Source organism: Octodon degus, unplaced genomic scaffold, assembly GCF_000260255.1.
Source record: "Octodon degus isolate 3935 unplaced genomic scaffold, OctDeg1.0 scaffold00034, whole genome shotgun sequence".
Lineage (NCBI taxonomy): Eukaryota > Metazoa > Chordata > Mammalia > Rodentia > Octodontidae > Octodon > Octodon degus.
Genome location: NW_004524610.1, coordinates 1,709,517 through 1,733,382, shown reverse-complemented (window position 1 = coordinate 1,733,382; position 23,866 = coordinate 1,709,517). Strand labels below are relative to the sequence as shown.

The 23,866-nt window shown below is 47.6% G+C and overlaps 2 protein-coding genes across 2 annotated transcripts in view; one reads left to right on the top strand and one right to left on the bottom strand.

The window, feature by feature from the left end:
* The window catches only part of Cep85l (centrosomal protein 85 like), a 93,659-nt gene that overhangs the window by 24,107 nt on the left and 45,686 nt on the right, over positions 1–23,866 (top strand). Inside the window, exon 3 of the mRNA XM_023714252.1 lies at positions 7,852–8,630. Coding sequence (XP_023570020.1) covers positions 7,852–8,630 — 779 coding nt within the window. The remainder of the gene's footprint in view (positions 1–7,851; positions 8,631–23,866) is intronic.
* Pln (phospholamban) lies at positions 11,516–17,523 on the bottom strand. The gene is made up of 2 exons (XM_023714253.1): positions 17,419–17,523; positions 11,516–12,337 (listed from the first exon to the last, which is right to left on the bottom strand). The coding sequence occupies exon 2, from the start codon at positions 12,289–12,291 to the stop codon at positions 12,133–12,135; it is 159 nt and encodes a 52-aa protein (XP_023570021.1). The 5' UTR covers positions 12,292–12,337; positions 17,419–17,523; the 3' UTR covers positions 11,516–12,132.

Below are 23,866 nucleotides of genomic sequence, written 5' to 3'. Positions count from 1 at the left end.
GGGAGGGGTGGGGCAGGTAGGGCGGAGTGGTGGGGGGCGGCCCGAGGGGGTGGGAGAGGGTCCGGCCCATGTTGCGCCTGGGCTGGGACTGGTCCCGCCGGCGCAGGGTAGCAGGAAGCTCTCCACATACTCACCGGACCTGGGCTAGGACTGGGTCTAAGGTACTCTTCTTTAAAGCAGTATATTAAAATGTTAACTAAATATAGGAAAGAGGTTTAGGAGGCATAATAAAGATACTTATTTAGAAGGCTGCCGTGTTTGTTGGTGTAAGTAATATTTGTTTCTCACATTACTGTTGTTTTCTGTACTAGCTTTATGTGCCTTGCATGAATTTCACAGCATGGGAGCTATTCTACAGTATGTTCTGTTACGGTTTAGCTCTGAAATACCCCCAAGTCTTGTGTGCTGAGAGTGAGGCTGTTGGAAGGTGCGCGGTCACAGGAGCACTCTGCGTACTGGAGGGCAAACCCATGTGTGAGTTCATGGCGGGCTGGCTGTCAGGAAGAGGCCAGGCTGAAGGTGGCCCTGGGCTGAGAGCTGGGAGGAACGCTTTGTGCCTGGTTTCACTCCTCTGCTTCCTGGTGCCACAAGGTGGGCAGCTGTCCTTGGCCATGCTTGCACTGTGTCGCTTCTGCCTTGGCGCAGCCCGTGCCCTTTGTGGCTGCTGGATGTAAGGCGGCGTGTCACGTGCCAGCACTACGTGTTAGTGTGCTTCACGTCAGGGTCAGTGTTCGTGCTTCATGTAGTCTGATCTTTGATGATTTTATCATTAACTGTAAGTCCATATTTTTAGCCACTTACAAAATTAAGTCTATGCTTGTTAGATTTCAAGTACTATAAAAACAACCTGAAAGTACTGATTTCTTTGTATTACAACCTGTAGCCCAGAACTTGCATGGCATATAATTATGTTAACTGTAGGCAGTGTGTATGGAATTTGTTTAGGGGTAAACAGATATAATCGGAGTTTGTTTTAGAGTGTATCTATACAATGCCTGAGCTGCCTTCAGCTCAGTTTCATCACTCTGCAATGAGGCTCGTGCACACTTCTTTCAGAGGCTGGTGCCAGAAGGGCTGTTATTTTGGTCTTGGATGTATCACAGCAGTTTTTAGGTGCAGTGGGTGAATTCACTTGCATTGGGTCTGTTGTGGTCTCATGTAAGTTTTAGGATTGTTCTCTCTGTGAGGAATGCTGTTGGTGTTTCAGCTGGCGTTGTGCGAAATCTGTACACAGCTTTGCAAGCATGGCCATTGTGACTGTTGGATCTGCCTGTCCTGGGACTGGAGACAGCTTGCCCTTTTTCTCTTTGACCACTTTTTTCAGAGTTTTGTAGTTTTGGTGGCTAAATTAATTCCTAAGTATTTAATTTTTCTTGATGCTATTATGAATGATATTGTTTTCTAATTCCTTTCTCAGTGAGTTCATTATTGGTATATAGCAGTATGCTAATTTTTGTGTGTTGATTTTGTATCCTGCTACATTGCTGAATTTGGTTATTAATTGCAGGAGTCTTTTCTTTTGGTGGATGTTTTGTGTCTTCTATGTACCGCATAGTCTGCAAATCAGTTACCTTTTATTGTTCTTCTTCCTCTTGCCTGATCGGGCTGTTTCAAGTACTACATGGAACAGGAGTGATGATAGTGCCCATCCTTGTTCCTTGTTTTAGAGGGAAAAACTTTCAGTTTTCCCCTATTTGATATAGTGTTGACCATGGATCTATCATAAAATTCACATTAAGATAAGGTCCCTCTATCCTTTATTCTTTAGGATTTTTATCATGAGCGGTATTGGATTTTGCTGAGGGCTGTGTTTTGTCTTTGAAAGATGGTGAGATTTTTGCCCTGTTTATGCCACGCAGTGGTGTGCCTCCAGATTTGCGTAGTCTGACCCTCCCGCGCAGCCCCGGGAGGAGGCCTACACGGCCATGGTGCATGATCTTTTTGGTACTCCGTCGCATGCTGTCTGCCAGGATCCTGAGCAGTTTTTGCTCCCTCCACACTGCTGGAGGAGAAAGGACCAAAGATAAATTCTTGTTTGTTTTGTCGTAAAATAGTAGTTCTGTTTCTAAGGACCAGTGTGTTCCTACTTTAAGTGGTTGGGTTTTAGTTTGTGCTTATGAGTCTCGGCCGGCCAGCCCCCCCGCGCTCTGAGGCCTCACCTCGTGTGCATTGGAGTGCGCTGCGGAGGGGCAAGTGGACACAAGAACGTGTGATTGGGGACGCAAGGCGTTGCTGATGGCGCTTGAAATTCGTTTGCTTTGAATAGGAGATCTTTCCAAGCCCACCTCAGATTGTTCTTTAAATTGCCAGTAATCTGGTTGGAGATCAGAATTGCCTTTTTTGGGGGGGGGAATCAAACAAAGCTTTTGATCTTGCTTCTTTATGGTTTGTTGTGAGCAGTTACTAAGAGACAGTTGTACGGAAGTGGCCTAAGAACTGTCTCATTTGTGAAAGGTGGGGTTCTGTAACTCTGTTAAGCAGTTTTCTGTTGTAATAGGGTTTGAAGTGACTTCTTGAGATGGTTGAGAATTGTGATCTGATAAGACAGGAACTAACATTTGTACAGAATTGCTACTGTTGATATTATAACTCCTGGAGTCCTTAAAAGAATAGGCCATTCCTTTAGCTGTAGTGACACAAGAGCACATTTTCTTCTCACGAAGGATAGAGTAAAGGAGCTGCTTGGCACGGAATGCTTCCGTGACCCTGGCACCGAGGTGCGCAGCCTGTTAGTTTTGGGTGGGGCTGTTTCTAGTCATTACCTCACTCCAGGCAGATGTCACAGTGCCACAATAGGACTTCGTATTTTAGCTGCGCCCCTTATAAATGTTAACCTGAATTAAAAAAAGCAACTAGACAATGCTTGCCTTTTGAGTGGATTGTAGTGCAGTGGGATAATTTCATATTTTAATGCAGTTTTTGTTGTCTTAAGTCTCTTCTTTTGTGACTTTCTTTGGTTGACTTTTTTCCTCATACCACTTCTGGAGTCCATATCTGTCCTTTAAAAATATGGCATTATTGAGATGTATTTCATGCACTGTGCAGTTTACCCATTAAAGTAGAGAGATTAAAGTTTTCTGAAGATGGTCTTAGACCTGTGGGTAGCACTTCTCTTCTGGTTTTAGAATGTTTGTTTCCCTTAGAGAAAACCCCTGGCTCTCCCCACACACTGTGACCCCTGCAGCTGTTTCTCCTGCTTTCTTTTCCTTTTTTTGTGTGGGGGAGGGTGGGATGTAGAAATATTTATTAAAATTATAGCTACAAAACACAAAAATATAAAGACTAATGCACGACTTTATAAAATGAAGAACATGAAACAGAATGCTCACGACGCCGAGCTGCTTTCCTTACTGGGGGCGCGTGGCGCTCCCCTCCCTGGGTGTGAGGCCCCCTGGCTCGTCCTTGCGGTGCCTGGCCACGCTCCTTCCAAGTCCTCAGGGTCCTGTGGGCGGAAGTGGGGTGTTCCACTTGCTGGCCTGGCGGATGTATCTGCACACACTAGCCTGGAGTGTCTCCATTTCTATTTTCTTGGGCCCATCTGGGGAGGGCCGCCTTAGCGCACCCTGGCAGCTGTCTTCTTTCCTTTGGGTGCTGCGCATCTGGGGGGTGTGAAGTGGTTTCTCACCGTAGTGTGTCCAGGAGTGTTTCCCTGGTCACAAAGATACGAATATCTTTACGTGTGCTTTAGTAGTCTCTTTGTGTATCTTCTTTGCAGAAAGTTTATTGCAACTCTGTATCCATTTTAAATTAGGTTGCATTTTTCTTGAGTTGTAAGAGTTCTTGATACAATTAGATCAAAGTCTTTATCAAGCACATGATTTGAAAAACTTTTCTCCCATTTTGTGGGTTCTCTTTTTGCTGGATAAAGTTTCATTTGCAGCAACATTTAAAATTTCAATGAATTAAGTAGCTGTGTCTTCCTTTGTTGTTTAGGCTTTTAGTATTTCATAAACTGTTGCCTAATTACCCAAGGTTCTGGACATTGATTCCTTTCTTCTGCAAGTGGGTAGTTTGAGACGCTGTCATTTCCTGACTCACTTGGATTGGTGCTCGCGGCGTAAGGGCCCGCCCTCGGGCGCGCCTGGCTGCCGCCGCCTGCCCCTGCGCTGCGGCTGCGCAGTCCCGTCGTCTGGTGCGGGATCGGAGCTTTCGGGCGGGGCAGTGATGCCAGGCGCACAGGGCAGAGGGCAGCTGTTTCAGCTCTCTTTACCCACAAATTGGATCCCTTCTGATTGTTGTATGCACTTAGTGCTACTTTTGTTAGTGTAGAAGGAAAGTAAAGAACTTTTAGTGGTTCTTGGGTGAGTCTGTTGGTAGTCGGGTCTTTTCTGCTTAGCCCCTGTGTGCTTTGCCCTCGATCTGAAAGGACGGTTTCCGTGGAAGACTTGTGGGTGTCAGGTGTTCGCTCCTAGCGTTTGGGACAGTGGCCCGCTGTGCCCTGTGCACTCGCCTTTCCTTGGCCTCGCTTCTCGTTAAAGCTCTTGTGCAGTTCCACTAAGATAAGCTTTAATCGAGCTCTGCCGTGGTGTCCTAGTGCAACTGTAAACTTTTTATTGCAAATAATATACCCGTGCTGCCTGCCAGTGGCTGTGTTTCCTACAGTCTAAAGAGAATCTTTAGTTGAATTAGCTTTGAATTATTTTAGGGGGGTTTCCTTTTTCTTTTTTGGCTGGCTTGGGGTGACTTAAGGGCGTGTTTGGTAAGGCACGAGGATCTGGGGATCGAACCGCGGTATCCTGCATTTGCGTTAGCAGGCACTTAAACAACTGAGCTAACCGGCAGGCCCCCTCTGGGAATTATTTCATATGGCTTCTTTTCTGCCAGGTTGGTTTAGAATACTTAAAAAATATTTACATAACATATAGGAAATACTTTGAAATATTCATCTGTTAACAAAGGAGGGGTTTATGTGTGAGAGGAGTTTTCCTATATGATATGCTGTAGTTAATGGTGTTAGCAGGCATGGGAGAAAAGTGTCATAAAACGTAATTGTTGTCTTTGTGGTTAATGGTAATATTTTTATTTAAAAAGTAAAATATTTGTCATACTATTTCATATTGACTAATATATTAAGTTGCTATGTTTTTTCTTTTAATTTAATTTAATTTTTTTGTGTGGTCTGCTAAACCCACTCTTGGGTGGGTCTGGTGTGGCATGTGGTGCCCGGGATCGAATCGTGGTCCCTGCACTTGCCTAAGCTTGCCTGAGCAGGCACTTTAGTCCACTGAGCTATTTCACCAGCCCCAAGTTGCTGTGTTTTAAGTTAGTATGTTTTGAAACAGAGTCATATATTTTCCTGACTTTTTGAAGACAAGAGGGTGTAGTATTCTTTGTGTTTGATTTGTTGTTGTTGTTGTTGTTGTTGTTTTACTATAGGAAGGATAAAGCAGAAGAGGGATGGAGAGAGAGGAAGGGAGAGAGGGAGGAAATGAGAGGGGGGATTTTAAGAGTGAGACAAGGTTGGGATTTTGTTGGGAATTCAGAAACAGGTTATCTTAATCTGTTTCCATATGAAGTCACAGCGATGAACATTTCCATCTTGTCTGAAACTGTGAGCTCCTCTTTCCTTGGAAGGTGCTAAACTCTGTTTTGTTTTTTACCTCAGATTTATTGGTACATTTTAGATTTACACAACAATCACATTCATCATAGAGAATTTGTACTTGCACATGATGATAAGCTGGGCTTTTTCTCCATTCCCCTACTTTCCCTCAGACCCCTCCTCCCCTCCCCATTTACAAAAGCCTTGTTGCCGTATTTTCTTTTCTCCCCTTTAACTTCTTCCCCCTTCCCCTCGTCCCTTACTCATTTTCCTCCCCACCTGAGCATTTTGTCGTGTTTCACAATGTCTGATACACATTTTGGTTCTTATTTACCCTGTTTCTCATAGCAGAGAGACAGTGTGGTGTCATTTGTGTGTCTGATTTATGTTACGTGAGAGCCCCAGGTGCACCCGTTTACCTAGGGAGTCTCGAGCTTATCCTTCTTTGCTGAACAGGATACTCCATTATATAAAAACCACATTATCTTTATCCATTCAGCGGTTGGTGGACATTTGGGCTGTTTCCGAGATTTAGCTCTTACAAACTGAGCTACTGGAAACGTGGGTGGGCGTATATCACTGTGGTAGGATGCTTTAATTCTTTTAAGTGCTTCTCACCAAACAAAAGCAAGGCTCTTTGCTCAGCAGTGCATTTGAAGAGTCGTGCATCTCTCCCCTTCACCTGTCAGGAACAGCCTGACAGCCTCTCACGGCCTTACCCCACATGGAGAGAAGCAGTCTCTGTCTTCTTCCTCGGGCGCTGCTTGTCCTGGCCTCCTGCTGGATGGCTCACTGTGTGCGCCAGCAGACACATCGTGTGCGGCAAGCCCTGTCTCCGCGGCATTTCTGGGAGGGGCGAGGACCGAGATTATTTAGCTAAGCTTCCGAGGATGAGCCCTAAGTCCCAGGTGAGGATGCTTACGTCCCGTCTCCCAGCTCTGGAGGAGAATGCCCTCTGACGAAAGGACATGGCCCCTGCTGCACTCAGAGTCTAGAGCAGTGGCTGCACACAGACTGCAGCGGGCTGTTGGTGCCATTGAAAGGTTCACCATCGCGGGCCCAGACCTTGGCTCTGCGTCTGCCTTTGTGGAAAGCAGGTGACTTTGCTGTTGCTTGTGCGGTGGGAATTGGCAGCACTGTGCGGAGCTCTCTTCCTTTGCGCTGGCTGCTTCTGAGTGTTTGGGTTTTCAGGGTATGTTGGGGATTCAAGGTCTGGCATCCATTTGGGAGTTAGGGGTTGCTGTGTGACAGTTTTCCTAGCAGTAGGGCGGCTCTGCAGAGCCTGACGGGAAGTCTTGGGTCGAGTGAATGTGCACTGTGGCTCATGTCCATGCCCTTTCATCAGGGGGCTTTTCCCCGCTCATTACCTGTGGGGTGTTTCTGTGCAGAGACTAATTGGATTTTCAGTTTCGAATTAATCCCACTTCCTATCCTTCTGGATCCACATATGACATACTGATGTGTCTTCTTCCATTACTTTATTTCTTCAACATAAGCAACACGGGAACATATTGTGGCTTGAGAGCCGAGCAACATGAAAGCGTAGGGGAAGCCCTCTGTCTCTGCAGAGGGTCCAGCAGAGCGCTTTCTGGTTATTCCCCTCACCCAGGAGCTCCTGTGTCCTTGTGTTTGGGACTGGAATCTGGGTCCGGGGAGGTGCTACGAGCATCAGATTTGGCCTGGACTGCGCAGTAGGGAGAGACAGAGAACACCTTCTGATGGAGCTGTGCTGGAGACTTCAAGGCTGGGTCGTAATAAGAGCCCTTGACAGGGAGGTGGGCTTCTGTTCTTTTACAGACACAGCAGGGACCAAATGGATATATACTTGTTGCCCAGTTGTTTTGTCCTCCAGGGTACCCTATTATGAGAAGGACCCCCCCCCCCACTGGCTCAGGCTGCCTTAAAGGCAGGTCTGGTAATGCAGGTGGAGGTGGGGATTGAACATGCGGAATCCTGCACCCGACTCCATTTGCATGAGCAGGTACTTAAACAACTGAGCTAATGGGCAAGCCCCCAAATCTTGTTTTTCTTTGGTTTTTTGGTGGTACCAGGAACCAAACTCAGGATCTTGCACTTGCCAGGCAAGCACTTATTCCACTGAGCTATCTCCAGTGATACATTTAGAAAGTATCATTGGAGAGCAGATTTGACTTCTTTCTGATGAACTGGAAGGGGCAGTACTGCTGCCTTGTTCCTGAGGAGTGCCTCGAAGAGATGGGTGCCTGGAGCTGCTCTACTCTTCTGGCCTTGCACCTCCCCACAGGATCTTTTTCCTCTGTCACTGATGTAGCAGTCTGTTCTCTTTACAGATCACTCAACGTCCAGCGGCACATTGTCATTTAAGCCCAGTCGCTCGCTTGTCACCCTGCCCACTGCCCATGTGATGCCGTCCAGCTCCAAGCACAGGGACTCCCCGGCGTCTGATGGCTCCAGGTGGAGTGCGGGCTTCCTGCAGGCACTGGGCGACCGTGGTGGTGGTGAGCGGGACTCTTGTCTGGACATGAAGAGCTCCCAGCCCCTCCGGAAGTGGTCGTCTCTCTCCAGACTCCCTGCCCCTGAGGGCTGTGGCCTGCCTGGCACCGTGCACTTGGAGCAGTGGGGGACCAGCCTGGAGAAGCCCGGGCGGGGCAAGGCCTTGGCGTCACAGTGGAGGACGGCGGGTCCCAGCTGCCTGCATGACGGCGTGGAGGCACTCGGGCTGGAGGACAAAGAGAGTGGCAGCCGGCGGACGTCAGCACTGGACTGCAAGTACAAGTTTGAGAGCTGCAGCCCCAAGGAGGACTTCAAAGCTGCCTCCTCTGCCCTCCGGAGGCAGCTCCTGGACATGACCTACAGTGCCTTACCTGAGAGCAAGCCCCTCACGGCTGGTCCAGACACCTTCAGGCCACCCGAGTATTTAATGCTGGGCCAGCAGTCAGTGGGCGGAGTGCCCATCCAGCCCTCGGTGCGGACTGAGATGTGGCTCACGGAGCAGTTGCGGACAAACCCTCTGGAAGGCAGGACTTCAGAGGATGCCTACAGCCTGGCTCCTTGGCTGCAGCAGCCAGGGGAGGAGCTCCAGCTGCGTGGTGAGGCCCCGCCGCTGCAGGTAAGGCTCTGGCTGCCCGTCCCTCGTGGGGGGCGTGGGGCACAGTGGCAGTGGCACTCAGCCGCGCCGACCACGTTGGGTCCTGATGCTTCCCTTCGCTGCTGCACGGCAGTAGGCGGAAGTGTAAGTGACCTGACAATGTAAAACTTTGCGTGATCTTTACTTTCTCATTCGTTAGAGGGGCATAAACAGAGGAACAATTTAATCTAAAGAAACTGGAAGCAGAAACAGATTCCCTGTGGAGTGATGGAAGCAAAATGAGCGTGCGAGTGTCGGGCCCTGGGTGGGCTTTCCTCGGCTTCGGGGCCCAGCGGGGCTCTGTGGGCCTCACTTGCAGCTTGAAGCTAAGAAGGAGAGGCTAAGGTCATTTGAGAAGTGTTGGACGTGGTTGTGGTGTGCCGAGTTTATAAAGGAGAGAAGCCTATTTTTCAAAACGTCAAGATTTTGTTCGTTAGTGTCAGGTCTCTATTACAGTGCGGCGTTAAAGATAGTCCCTTAATGAATCCAGCGAACACATGTAAGTATGTGCGTTTCCCCACCTGAATGCTTCTATTTCAAGGTAATTTCTACCGCTTATTTTAATTGGGAAACCAATTCCTAATATAAATCCTATCATCGATTTTTTTGTTATCAACCTTTCTGATACATTTACTCTATCAAAATTAGCAAACTTGGGCCAGCCAGATAGTTTAGTGGATTAAACTCCCGGCACCTGCATCTGCCTATGTAGAATGCTTTAATCTGCTGAGCTGGCTGGCTGGCCCAGGATTCTCTCTTCTAAAAGCTGTCCTTGTTGACTTTGAAATATTGACTTCCTTGTAGTCTAATTTTTATGAAGAGATGAGTCAAGGTGTTACCATTATAATAATTTCAATGTCTTTCACGGAGGTAATCTCTTACATAAAGAATAGGATAAAAACAATGGGGGCTTCGTTTTTGTGTAACATAAAATGTGAATGAAAGAATTTTCTAATTTGGAAGTGTTTGACATGGTATGTCTTGAAAAGAACCAGTTTTGTTTTTATTCTTCATATTTGCATTGTATTTTATCTTAATCTATGTGCTAATTACACTGTATGTAGCGTATGATGCTATGACACACTCATTACGTTTCTATACTTTTTATGCATATTTTAATAAAATTAGTAACATGCATGATTTTTCATCTATCAACTTTTCTACATAATTTGACACATAATTTCTAAGCACTTTATAGTTCTGAGCATATGAGCAAATCTTTTTGGGGGGTTATAATTCCACTTTAAAAGACTCAAAAATAATTAAAGAGTAGCTCATTCAATATTCTATGTAGGTCTGCCCCCTTGTGTTTGAAATAGAAGATCTTAGCTATGTTTCATTAGGGGCGAGCCCCCCGTGGCAGTTCATAATCAGCACCTTCGTAGCCGACAGTAAGCATGTGTGTATTGCGGAACAGCGCTGGAGACTCTTTTGGAGGCTTCTGTGATGTGAGCGCCCACGGCGGCACGCGTGGCACGGGTCACCTGTGCACCTGTTACAGAGCAGCCTCCTGAGTTCAGGAGCTGAATTCCTTGTAGTGTGGGTGATCCTGATTATTTGCATTGAGCAAATGTACAATTTTAGATTGTAAAAGGCAGCATAAAGCATTCAGATTCCCTTGCAGTGCCCTATAAGTTTAGAGTTGACTCCATAATAGAAAGTATTTGAACATTTAGTAAATTTTTAAAATATATTATTTTTCCTATAGCTTCATCTTAATACATCACAATAAACAGTGATTTTCACTTAAAAATAGGCTCCTGTACATTTTAATCTGAGCTGTAGTACCCTTAAATTCTTACAGTGTTAAGATTTTAATTTCTGTCAAAGGCAGGACGAAAAATCAAATTATTGTTTCCATTTACTCAGAAAAAGCTAACATCGCAGTTGGTAGCTGTAGCGAAAGGGTGGGACGGTTCGGATGGTTCAGCTTGGGTAGCCTCACGGAGCTACAGACCAGTGGGCAGAGCGCTGTCTGCGGCTCGTGGCCCCGGCTGGCACGGGCGCTCTGCCCTGGGCAGCGCTGCCACAGGCAAGGCCCGTCCCCTGTGCTCCTCAGGCATGTGAGCAGAAGCTTCCCTTCATGCCTGCTGGCTGGGCGAGTAAGGGTGCAGGCGGCACCTCGTGGGTGGTACAGGGAGCAGCCTGCTCAGGGGCCACGGCCACGCCGCTGCCTGGTGGTGGTTCTGACCTCCACAGGGTAGCCACCGCGGTGCTCGTGCTGATCCTGAGAGCCTGCCGAGCGGCTGTGTGGCCTGGGTTGGATGTGACAGTCTAGGCGCAAACTGAACTTGAATCAGCGTGTTTACTAAATGTGGGTGAATGTATGTTCACACCAGTTTTTACTTTTGTGGCTTTATTAGTTAAAAGATGCTTCTAAAATGATCAGAGGAGTGACTGAACATGTATTCATCAAGAAAGCAGTTACAGGTTAGCATCGCTGGATTTACTAGCTAGCTCAGTGGGGGCTACCAAGTGGGTATGTATTATGTGGTTGATAGAGTAAGGAAAATAGCCATATCCTACAGTAGGAGGACAAAAGCTGATTTTTAAAACAATAAGAATTTAAATTTTACTTTTGTAATGCTTGAAATAGTATATTTTCTGTCACTGGAAATCTTTTATTCTTTTCTCCCTCACTAGTCTCAGGTTGGAATCGAAAAGGACCTGTACAATCCTTGGGAGGTCTGAAGCTTTCCTGATGCAGTGTGACAGGCGAGGTGACCCACCATCACAGTGCAGGTTTAGTTCTCTTCCGGTAGTGTTAGTAGTTATGGTAACCACACTCGTACTGATAGTTATGGTAACCAGTTCTGCTGTTGACAGTGTCTCAGAATAGAGTCATGATTAACTTACGTGTACTAGAATTCCATTTTTCAAAACAATTAGCGGAATTTTATTTACATAAGAACACGTTCCTTTATTTGATTTTCATAAACTTCAAAATGTTAATTTGGTACAGGAAAAGGCTGTAACTTGTGGTGTGGAAGCGAGGTCCTGACGAGGTTCCCAGTCAGTACCTACAGGTGCGGCAGCCCTCTGCTGTGCTCAGTGGCGTTTCCTCATGCAGTGGTGGCAAAGCATTTGGCGGTACAGACAGCCTGCGTGGCCCGCGTGCCACAGGTTCACCACCACTGCTTGGGGAAGACTTGCACCTACGTAGTAACTATCAGAGGTACCGACAGTGCGTTCTGGATTGTGTGTTGGCCCGAGAGTGGGGTTGATTCGCTGCAGCTAGTGACCTTGGTCGCCATGTGTTTCAAAATTACACTCCAGCGCCATCCTCAGACAGGACTCAGGAAACTGCCGGCTACTGAAAGTGGTCTTCTGGGGCGTCACACGCTGTGCCGCAGTCATTAGGGCGCGAAGGCTGGAAGTGTTTCCGGGAACGCAGGTGCGGCTGGGCTCCAGAGGGCTGGAGGGACAGACAGGACAGGACGAGATGGTGCGCGCAGCCCCGGCCCCTCCGCGGGGCCTGCGGGACTCAGAGCAGCATCACGATGATGCAGATGAGCAGCAGGCAGATGAGGATGAGGCAGAAGTTGATGAAGAGGTTCTGGAGGTTCTGGCGCGCCTGCTGGGGCATCTCGATGGTCGAGGCCCTCCTGATGGCTGAGCGGGTCAGGTACTGCACCTTCTCCATGGTGCAGTGGCTGGCGGCACCTGCGGATGGCGCCTCTGCAGAGCGCCTGGAACGAGAGGGTCGTGGGGTCAGGGTCTGCGTGCCCCGAGCTGCCTGCGCACGCTGTGGGTTGCCATCAGCCCTGCCCCCTTCTACCACGTTCCTGCTGGCGCAGGGACTTCAGGACCTGCCTTCTCCCCACCTGGCGCCAGCAGTGTCCAGTTAGGGTGCAGCCTGTTTTGTGGTTTCTGTCTGCGTGCTGGAGAGCTCCAGAGCTAGTCTCATAAAAGAATGCAAACAATGAATTATTTCCTCAGTCTTTAGTCAACATAAATTTACTGTTTTTAACTAGGCATTGTAGCAAATGCCTGTAATCCTAGCAGCTGGGAGGCTGAGGCAGGAGGATCCTGAGTTTAAGACTAGCCTGAGCTGCATGGTGAATTCCTGCTTCTCTCACCCAAAAAACAAAACACCGTAAACCAGAGTAGCTGAGAGAAGCCAAGCAGTTAAGTGAGAGACAGGTTCCAGGCGCTGCTGTCCGCACTTGATACAGTGACTTGCTTTTCATGCTGAAGACTGTCAGACCGCATCGTCACCTGGCCACCCACCCTGGACCGCTCTGCTGACAGAGGGCTGTGCTCAGCACCACACTGCGGCAGCTCCTGCCTTCTTTCTGGGCTCACAGCCTGCAGCTGCTTGTGGGGCTTGAGCCCTGCTAATTAATAACCAAAACAAAGATATATGTGATAGAAAACGTACTGGTGAAAACCTGACTTTCAGGCTGGAGATAGAGCTCAGCTGCGCAGCGTCTGCCGAGCAAGCGCAAGGTCCAGAGTTTGATTCCTGGTACTAACAAAGGAGAAAGAAAACCTGACTGTTCAACTTAGTGGCTATTACTATTTGGAGATATTTTGTTTTCAATCAGAATATTTCTGTTTCAGTCCAGTGTGGTGGTGCGTACCCGTAATCCCAGCACTGGAGAGGCCGAGGCAGGAGGATCACCTCAAGTTCCAGGCCAGCCTGAGCTACATGGTGAGTTCAAGGCCAGCCGGAACTGCATAGTGAGAGTCTGTCTCAAAACATAAATCCGAACCAAAACTAAGAAATATTTGAAATAAATATTAAATGTGGAGCTTAAAAAGCCCTGTAATCCCTGCTCAGAGATACGCCTGGCAGGCAGGGTGACCCCAGGAGTGTGGCTGCCCAGCCGCGGGTTCTCGCTTGCTCCACATGCCCACGACACCCATGGCGGCCTGTGGGCCCCACCTGAGAGAAGCAAGTGCTGAGACAGTGGTGGCCAGGGGTCAGTGTCCTGGCCCTTGGGTTCTGGCCTTTGTGTCCCCAGGGAGACCTGTGGCTCCTTCAGGGCAATGTGATCAAACCAGTGCACCTAAATAAGAAATTTTTGTGACCAAAGATTTCCAAAAAGTTAGTGACCCCAGGGTTGTCACACTCGCTGCATCCTCAGCCCCTTTTTAATTGGGTGGACAACATCTTGCTAAATTGTCCAGGCTGGGTTTGAATTTGCGGTCCTCCTGCCCGCCTCCCGGAGTGCTGGGACTGTAGGTGTGCCACCGCCCCTGACTGAGTCTAGGCTGTGTATCATGACTCCGAAGTCGACTCCGTACAGACTATCCCAGCCTTAAAGGTCTGCCTTGGAGAGAATCCTTCGACAACAGCAGGGAGAGATTTTGCCTTCTGAAATTGGCTCGTGGCTGTTGCTTTTGGTATAGGTTTCATTTTTATTCAATATTTTACCCGTTGAAATGATTTAAATTGTTTACTTGGGTTAAAGTAGTATGTTAACTCTACGGGTGCTGGCCTTAGGGTTGCCTATCCCAAGCCGGTGTGGGGAGGGGATTTGGGAGAAGTCTTCAAAGCAGATGCCGGCTGCCCAAGCTGACACCCTTGTGGCCGCCGCCGGGTGGGGGGGGGGGGGGGGCTGCGGCTCTGCGGGTCTTAGGGTGCAGTTCCCGGCGCGGGCGCCAGGGGGCCTCAGTCGCCCGGGCCTGGGCCCGCCCGGTCCCAGCCCGTTGGGTGTTGGTCTGGTAATGCGGACTTGGGAATCCCGAGTCTTTGCAAATGCCAGAGAAATACCATTTTACCAGAGGCAAGGCCTTCTTTCTTAATTGTTTTACAATATAGGTTAGAAATACATATTTATTTCAGTTTTCAGATGATTGAAGCGTTACAGTCAATGAATTCAGTAAGAGAAAAAAGCCACAGGAGAAGGAACTGCAGGGAGTACGAAGTGTGAATTCACTGCTGAGAACCAGAAGAGGGCCACAGCAACCTGTGTGGGGCTTTTCTTTAAAGTCACTATAATCACTTTTCTCACTGTGGCCTAGAAGAATGTTTTCTCTCCGGCTTCATGGAGATGTAGATTGAATATAAGCAAATAAAAAGTAATGTTCCTTTTTTGGAGACTGACTTAGGGAAGGGCGGACGGTGATGTCCCCGGAAGTGTGAGGGAACGTGATGCGTGAGAAGGTGGGCATTTCTCGCGTGCTGGCGCGCACTTGAGGACTGAGCCCTGCAGACACGTGCGCCTCGCCCGCTGGCGTCCGGCGTCCTTCCGGGCGGGCGGCGGGCGACCTGGGCCTGCGTGCTGTGGGCGGCCGAGTTGGCGGCGGTGGCGTGCGTGGGCAGAGGGACTGCTGCTCTGGTAGGGAAGGGTCAGAGGTGGAGGCTGGGAGTTAGCCTGGCTGACCCTGCACTTGCCACTGCGCTGTCTCCCCAGCCCCCACGCCTGGGTTTATAGAAAGTTTCGGGAGGGGCCAGGGAGATAGCTCAGTGCAAGGTCCTGAGTTCAATCCCCGGTACTCGAAAAAAAGAAAAAAAGAAAGAAAGAAAGTTTTGGGGAGAAATTACCTGAATCTTAGGTGTCAAGCCTAAATGGGTTGCAGATAGATTTTTATCCAAGAAACAAGTTAAATAATAGGAAACTTATTTGATTATGGCATGTTGTTTAAAAATCGTCTCATGGTTATTTTGAGCTTTTCTTACTTGGGTTTATTGGTTAGTAATTATGAACCTCTGTAGCTTTCTTAGATCCCTAGTTTTGAAAATACCATTTAATAAAAAAATTCTATATGTATAAATTAATTACAAATGAAGTCACATGGTTTTAAATGATTAGAAGTGTATATCCCCTACATCTGCCTCAAGGAGCGCCACCAGCAGCACTGTGCTGCTGGCCTGCTTGCTGCCTTGGAGTCTCTGCTGCGAGCCACATGGTCACGTACGGGAGGTGCAGAACCCAGCCATGGACCCGACCTGCCAGGCCCCACCCGTAGCCCTGTGTCCCTGAGCACCTGCCCTGTGTGTGCTTCCTGGGAGAGTGCAGAGGGGTGAAGGAGGTCCTGGGCGCAGAAGGTCCTTAGAAGATTGTTCTTCAGGAGGAAAGACAGCATTGTAATTGACTCTTGGTCTAGAACTGATAATAGCCGTACTAATTGACAGAGGCCTACACTTCAATTTTTAATTGTATAGTTTCATACTACATGATCGATACGTAGTACACTTAATACATGTTAAATACACTGAAATATTTTCTTAAGCTACTTTATATAAATATTCTATCTCTGATCAGTGAGATTATGAAACTGTGTATTCAGATATAGCCCAGAGGCATTTGCTCCCTGTCTACTAAATACTGTGAGAGCGACTTGCTGTAAGTTGTAGGACGTGAGAATGGTGCAAATACCCTAATCGCCTGACCTGTTGTTAGAACTTAGGGTTTCACAGTTAGGGGTCTTTCACACTTTTCTCATCCGATTTTACCCAGCTGTATATCTAGCACAAAGAACCTAAGTGTTGTGAGTCAGAGACACACTGGTGTGGATGTTGTGTCTGCTGTGAGGCTGTTGTAGCAACAGCAGGGTGATCCATCATCTCTGTTTTGCTGGACACACGTTCAGCTGAAGGTGACAGCGGTGGCAAAGCTTGGACTCCCTGGGCACAGCCTGCGCTATGGAGCCGTCTGTCATGGGACCCTGGTCACTGCAGGAGCAGGTGGGGCTTGGCATTTAGAGAAGAGCACAGGAGTGTGCACAGGAAACACCTGCACAGACCGGCTTCTGTGTACCGAAGGAAGGTATTTCCTGAGAGACCCGGAGAGCAGGTAGAGCTGCTCAGCCTCGGTGGGGCACTGACTTAGAGACATGTCTTTTGAATGTCTTGCGGAGGCCCGCTGTGGGATTGCAGGTCCTGTTTGTCAGAGCAGTGAATTCCATTTGACTTAGGAACTGGGAATTTTAGAAGTGAATGTATTTTTGTGTATATGTATTATGAAAATGAAATAAAATGTATGTAGCTTTCTCTCCCTTGAGAGAGATTTGAAAATGTTTCATTTATTAAATTGAGGATTGCAACACAGAGTAGATTTCAGACAGAAGCCATGAAGTTTACCGTGGCATGCCCCTTCCTGGGCATTGCGTTTTCTTTCCTCTTTTTCCCCCCTTTTGGACAAGAACTTGACAAAAGAATATTTATTAGTAGGTAGTTTGTTTTTCAAAATGTTGGATTATTCTATGACTTGACTTCTGAATATATTTGCAACAAGTTTACTAATATTTTCAAACCATTCTTTATGATGTAGTATTAAATTTATATAAGATATTAATTATTAAAAGCATAGAACTTTTAGAAGTTGACTAGATTTTAGAGCAAAAATCTTCTAAACATTTTAAAGCAGCTTATATTTTCTATCCGAGACAGTCTGAGTGACATCATTGCAAGGGATGCAGTGTAACCCTGGGCGAAGCCGTGAGGGCCAAGGCTGCTCCCCGCTGTCCAGACGTCACAAATAAAGCCACTGATTGTGCGTGGTAAGTTAAGCCACCGCTACACCAAAGATGGCAACATAATTGGAAGATTTTTTTTAATTGTCATAAATCCACATTTGAAAAGCAAAATAAAAGTGAAACGTAAATTAACAGTCCCATGACCAGGATAAAACTGGCTGGGAGCCTCTCCAAAGTCATGCCACTGAGTGCCCAAGCATTTATGTTCAAGTTGTTTTGTCTGAGCAGAGATTTTATCTGACTGCAAACCTAAATTTAGAAAATACAATTAAGTCTTTTTCACAGCTCACTAAGTTTGAATTACAGAAAGCCGCATCAGAGCATAGTGCAGCCCGAGCCTTACCTTCCCTGTGATGCTGAGTGGGGGGCCGGCTGTACAAGGCCTGCGTGCTCGGCCAGGAGGCTCCGGCTGTCTCCCAGCTTGTGAGCTGCTGTGGGAGGTGGAGGAGTAAAGTGTCTCCGGGAGGTTGCAGGGTGTCACCCTGGTCTGGAGCCATGATTGGCCAGCCACGCTCACGCTCCAAATGCAGTTTGGGTTATCTTTCTTTAGGTTGGAGAGGTAATGGACACTCTGTGCCTCTTTCTTGTTTTCAGTTTTAGAAAGTATACTGCAGATAAATGGAAAAAATCCTTGTGTGGTAGAAAGCATTTCTTGAAGGTTCGTGTATTTCAGACTTAGAGTTAGTTTTGTTTATTGGAGAAGGTGTTGAAGGCCGCCAAAGTGGCTGTCACAGGAGTTTAGCAGTGAGAATAGTAATGTACAGCTGTTAGGGAAGGCGCTTTGGTGAGTGCTGCTGCTGTTTCGGTCCTCCAGCTTCGTAATGCTGCAAGACAGCAAGTAAACATGGCCACAAAATCAGAGTTCATGCTTTCCTGCCTCGTTCTGCTCCTGCGCCTATTTGTGTGTAGGTGGAGGAGCTGTGTGTGAGAAAGTCGGGTTGGTACCTGCTTTTGGTTGAGAAATAAAAGCTTTGTCTTATAATAAGCTAGTATTTAGTTCCTGTTTTCTTTAGGAGTTTAATAATACACTTATAAGTAATAGTTGCCACAGTTAAACTGATGTATATCGCCCAAAGAGAGTAAGCCTACAAATGTAAGTATTTAAGATTTTTCATAACTGCATTAAATTGCCGCACATCCTGCCAAATTTGTAACAGGCCAGCTCAATCTCAAGGGCACCTTTCTAGCAAAAGAGGAAAGCACTGTAAATTCTTCATCACTCGTATGATAATGAAATCGACCCAGGGCTGCATGTGCTGAAACCTGAGTTGCGCAGTGTTGCTGGAAGGATGTGCTTTCTTGATTCTAGGTTTGCTTTCCTCAAAAGTTCTACTCTGGTGAAGTTTCGCTAAGTGAACAATAGCTAGAACCTCCTAGAGTTGTTTTATCTTACAATAGATCTAAGAAATAGGCTGTTTTGAAAAGCTGACCACCGTTCTCGTGGTCTGTGTAGTTTCTTTTTATATGTTGGGTTTACATAAATCGCCATATATACAAACTAGGTTTTTAAATGTCTTCTCCGGTTCCGAGCTGCTGCCTGTGCCGATGTTTTCGAGGCTCACAGCAGAGCTCTCACGGTCTGCCTCCCCGCCTCCAGTGCGTGCCTGGTGCCGTGCCCTTAAATGGACATGATCTTGGCTTCTTCCAAAGAAAGATAAAATCCTTCTCTTTAGCAAATCTATTATTGGAATAATCAACTAAAACTAAATGAAAATAGTATTTCAGCCAGGACCCGCTGTAAACATTACTAAGGGAAATGTTAATGTTAGGGATTTTTTGACACTTTGCTGAGCACTTTGCAGCCACTTTATTTTGATTCTTAGCTAATAACAAATCTCTCACCAGTTGTCAGTGATGACTGGAAGCCAAAATGCCTACAGTGGCCTGCAGTGACTTGTCAGAGGTGACGCAGCTGCGTTAGAGAGGACGCACTGCAGTTCAGATCTCCATGTGTGCACAGCTGTAATGCACATAGGTGGGTGTGTTAGAGAGCCGTGCGGGCGTAGCCGTCCTAGAGCGGCAGGGGTCAGCTAAGACGCCCTGAAGATGGAGATGGAAGGGTTGCTCCACACCACAGCTGGTTCTGGACGGTCTGTGCTCAGTTTATGGGTTCCATAGTTAGTATATGCTGTTCCATATTCATTTGAAAGGGAAGCTTAGCAAAGGGATCATTGTAGTGCACTGTGCTCATTCTAAGAAAATAGCTCTGGCACCACTGAGCTGGAGACGCAGGAGCCATGGTAGACTGCATGCAGTGTGTCTCATGAGCTCGTGTTGCAAGCTCACTTAAAAAGCAAGCGTGCACACGCCACCCACCTTTATGAGCTGTGTCGTGGTGTTGCAGGAGCTGGAGCTGCTGTGTGCGGCCGTCACCGCCCGCACGGGGTGTAATTAGAGTGGCCTGGAGGTGTTGTTAGTGAATGGATTAGTAAAGAAGCACATAGATTCCTGTATCTTAGCTTTGGTTTTTAAAATTAATTTCAATGTAGTCTTTCCTTTCTTATATATTTTATTTATTTTTAAACATTTTGGGGGGCCTTCCTATTAGCTCAGAAGCTAGTGATTTAAGTGAGTGCTTAAAGCAATCAGGATTCTGTGGTTTGATCCCCAGATCCTCAAGCCTTACCAGATCTGCCCTGAAGGAATCCTGAGCCAGCTCAAAAAAAAAAAAAAAAAAAAAAAGCATTTTTGTTTTAGAATGGTTATAGAATTGTCACAAAGTAGTACAGTGGCCCTGCATGTCCCACCACCCGCTTCTCCTGTTCCTGCTGCTCTGCATTGGTGTGGTCCACCTGCTCCAGTGACTGCACCAGTGTTGTGCATTTTATCTCAACTTCCTTCCTCCCTCCAGGCCCTGTTCCTCTGACAGGATCCTGTCCAGGACACCGTGTTCAGCCCCCTAGTTGTCACAGCACCTCGGATTGTCCTGTTTGCTGACAGATGCTTCTGAAGAGTGCTGGCAGGTGTTTCTCGATGCAGGCCAGAGAGCTTCGAGGCTGCTCCCAGGTGGCACCTGCGCAGGCAGCACAGCCCCCCAGTGGGCCCTGGCCTCTCACCCGGCCTGGCTGCAGAGCTCCCTGGGCTTCTCCAGTGTCCGCTTCCCCGTTTCTGTCTCCTTTCTGTGCTGGGCCCTTTGGAAGTACAGGGAAGGGAAACCTTTTCCTTGCCTATTGTGGATTCACGGCTGAGGTCTCTGTGACAAAACAAACCAAAACAGATTAACAACAGTGACAAAACTAGAGTAATGAGAAAAGCGTACACATTTGTTTTTATATGATGTGAGCGCCTTTGTCAGGACCTACAGAGACAGACACTGTGTCTCTGAGGGTCTGTGAAAGGTGGAGAGTCGGGAGCTCTGTGCAGAGGGTGGGTACGGCACCTGGCGCTCGCCGCGGTGTGGCTGGCAGTGCGTGTCTCTCGGTGCCTTGGCCTTTGTAGACAAGGAAGGGCAGGGTGAGGTCAAGGGTGACGCTACCGTGCTGAGCTCCGAGAGATGAGTGAGAGGAGGCACGGGTGCTCCGCTGCCTGCTGTCTTTCCAAAGGCAGGGTGCGTGTTGGGGTGGTGCACCTGCACCCCATCCCAGGGGTCCTTGTGCGAACGCCACACTGAGGCTCCGTGGCCTTGTGAGTGCAGTAGCTGCACAAATGATTTGCAGCCCTTTCTGTTGCATATCTATGAAAATGTCACGAGAGCAGATCCGTAGCTCTCAGTAGTGTGCCGAGAAGACCCATGGCACAGAACAGGAGAGAATTCTCAAGGATGTTTCCATAGCTATGTGGGACGGCGCTTTTGGAAAGAGGACTCGAGAGCTTCCCGCGGGCTGAATTCCAGAACTTCTAGCGTGGTGTTTCAGGCCCTGTCTCCGTTGTTTTGTCCGTGGGCACGTTCCTGTGTGTGCTGTGCTCTGCCGTGTACAGCTTGTGCCACCCTCTGAGCAGGCTCCTGTGCGCGTTTAGGCCTCAGTTCTTTTTGCAGAAGCGCTCTTCCTCGCAGCCTGTGTCCCATCAAAGTGCTGCTTCCGTCTGTCTCTTCTGTGGCAGCTTCTGTGCCTCACACCAGTGTCCCCCACCCCCGTTTCGCTCTCTGTGATTTGTGCGTGTGTCTGCCTGCCCAAACCCAGGCGCGTGGAGGCCACTTCAGTAGCCTGTTTGTAGTGCTGCTGGCTCTTCCCAGTGTAATTATGTCCAACGGACTGACCCACAGTGACCCTTAAATGCTCATCGAAGCTTTAATAAGGTGGACACAGCGGAGGGCTGTCGCGTGGTTCGTGTTATCCTGCAGAATCATTGGGGGCAGTTCAGAAATCCTCCTCCATTGAGGAGGAGAAGGGTGTGAATGGTTAGGATAGTAGGACAGGGATAAAATATGTAGGAGAGTCTCTTTCTTTCTTGTTATTTTAAACTGTAAATGTATTCATGGGGCCAAAATACATTTCTGTATTCTGAATTCTTAGACATGGGGCAGAATAAAATTTTGTATTCTGTATTCTTAGACTGATGAGCTATCTCGGCAGTCTACACGCCTGCCTGGGAAGTGCAAGGACCAGAGTTCAATCCCGAGTATTGCATGTGTACTGGCCACTGAAACTGGGCGTGGTGGTGCATGCCTGTAATCCCAGTGCTGGGGAGGCTGAGACAGAAGGATCACTACAAGTCTGAACTGCGTAGGGAGACGCCGCATCAAATCAGTCAGTCCTAAAAATGTAAACGTATTCAAAGGGTAAGAGTCAGTGGATGTCATACTGTAAGTCCTTGCTTTTTGAATTGAGCCTTTTGAAAACTTATTTTCTTTCCTCATTTGACTCATAATACTGTAGTCCTTAGTGCTTTTATAAACTCTTAACATTGGTGTATATGCATAGCCTCCTTTTACTCATATAGTTATTTTAATTGTAATATTTTTTGGTGTTTTAGGAGCAAGTACCCATGAAGCCACCATCTTAAGAAAAGGCAGTTTGTTCACAGTATCGAGGGTCCTAGCCACAGCTTTTGTCACATTCCCCAGGTCTTCTCAATCAAAGAAGTGTTCATTTTGAATCCTTGGTTTATGTCTTTGCTTTTGTTTTGATATAGCTTGAGACTTGGAACTCGGGACATTGCACGTGCCAGGCAGGTGCTTATGCTGCTGAGCTGTCTCCCTGGCCTGCTTGGCACATTTCTATGTGTGCCCTGAAGATGTTTTTGAGTCTGTCACTCAAGTGTGTCATGATGTCTTTCACCTCAAGCATTTAAACTCCATCTTGAAATGGTGTCAGATGAGTAAAGGATTCAAAGAAACATTGGAGCAAGGGGGTCATGTAAGTGGTAGCTGAAGCATCTAATGTTACACAGGTATGTAAAACAGTAAAGTGCAAGGTTTGGATGAGTATTTTATTTTATTTACTTATTTTTTTTGGTGGAACTGGGGATTGAACTCAGGCCCTTGTGCTCGCCAGAGAAGCACTTATTCCCCTGAGCCATCTCCCCAGCCCCTGGATGGGTATTTTATGATGTGAGATCTCAAAATACGGAGTTTTTGTGGCTTTGTTTTTAGGTTAATCATCCCAAGACACAGAGATTTTAATTTTAGTATTGGAGGTGCTTTTGTATTAAAAGTTTGAGAATTATTGTCTTAAATTTTAAAGTCACCCAAGGAATTGATTAGTTGAAAACATACTTAAGAAATGAGACTGTGAGGACAGTGGAGTGAGACTTGGAGAATGGGAACTCCCTGTGGGACAGCTCCCAGAGGAGAGGAAAGCCCTGAGGGGACGCCCTCGGGCGTTGGGGAGGTTCACTGTGGGACCCCTCGGCACTGTCTGCAAGCCCTGTTTGCTTTTCACCACTATCTGAATTCATAAGCTTTTTCTTATTAAATATCAGTAAGACAGTAAGAGGCCAGATAGTTTGGGAAAAGAGTGGTGTGTGTGTGTATGTGTGTACTGCAGAAAATCCCCTAAGCGGCAGAGACCCAGCACCTGGGCAGTTTTAGGGGAACTGGTAATCTGTAAGTGATACACCTGCCAGTGTGTGTGTATGTGTGTATGTGTGTACTGCAGAAAGTCCCCTAAGCGGCAGAGACCCAGCACCTGGGCAGTTTTAGGGGAACTGGTAATCTGTAAGTGATATACCTGCCAGTGCGAGCTAACCCAACAGAACGAGGAAATTCAGACTTAGAGTGAAATGACACATAAGTAAGCAGCAGTGTGCCTGCGGTTTCTAAGGGATCAGTATGTTTATGTGAAGGAAACTGACAGAACCAAAGCTAGCATATGACAGGAACCAGCCTCCGTGTCTCCAGACGCCTGCTTCCAAGTTCCCTCGGCCATCTTGCTAATCCATTCTTCAGGCAGTGGCGGTGCAGCATAGTGGTCTTCGTTATGCTGTGCCCTCGCAAACCTTACACTACTGTCTCTGTTCTTGGCACGTGAGCTTCGGGGCCTGCATGTGTTCTGTGGACAGCATGGACTTGCCCCTTGTCCTCTGCGGGGCTCACCGCCACTGGGAAGCGAGGTATACAGACTCCCGCTGTAGATCTTTGTTCCCAGAACTGCGTGGCTCTCCTTTGAACTTTTATAGAGCTTATTAACTACTAGTGTTTCCTTCCTTACTGATGCCCAAGGTGGTGGTCTCAAGCGCAGACTGGACTGCCACTCACATGTCGAAACTCCATTCTGCCTCTTTCCTTTTCTGAGTTAAACACTGCATGTCCTAGCGTTGCACACAGATGAATTCCCACCTGGACTCACTGGCCCTTCGCACCGTAACAGTCTGACCACTTTGCTGCCGTGTTTCTGATCTCTAGGCCTTTT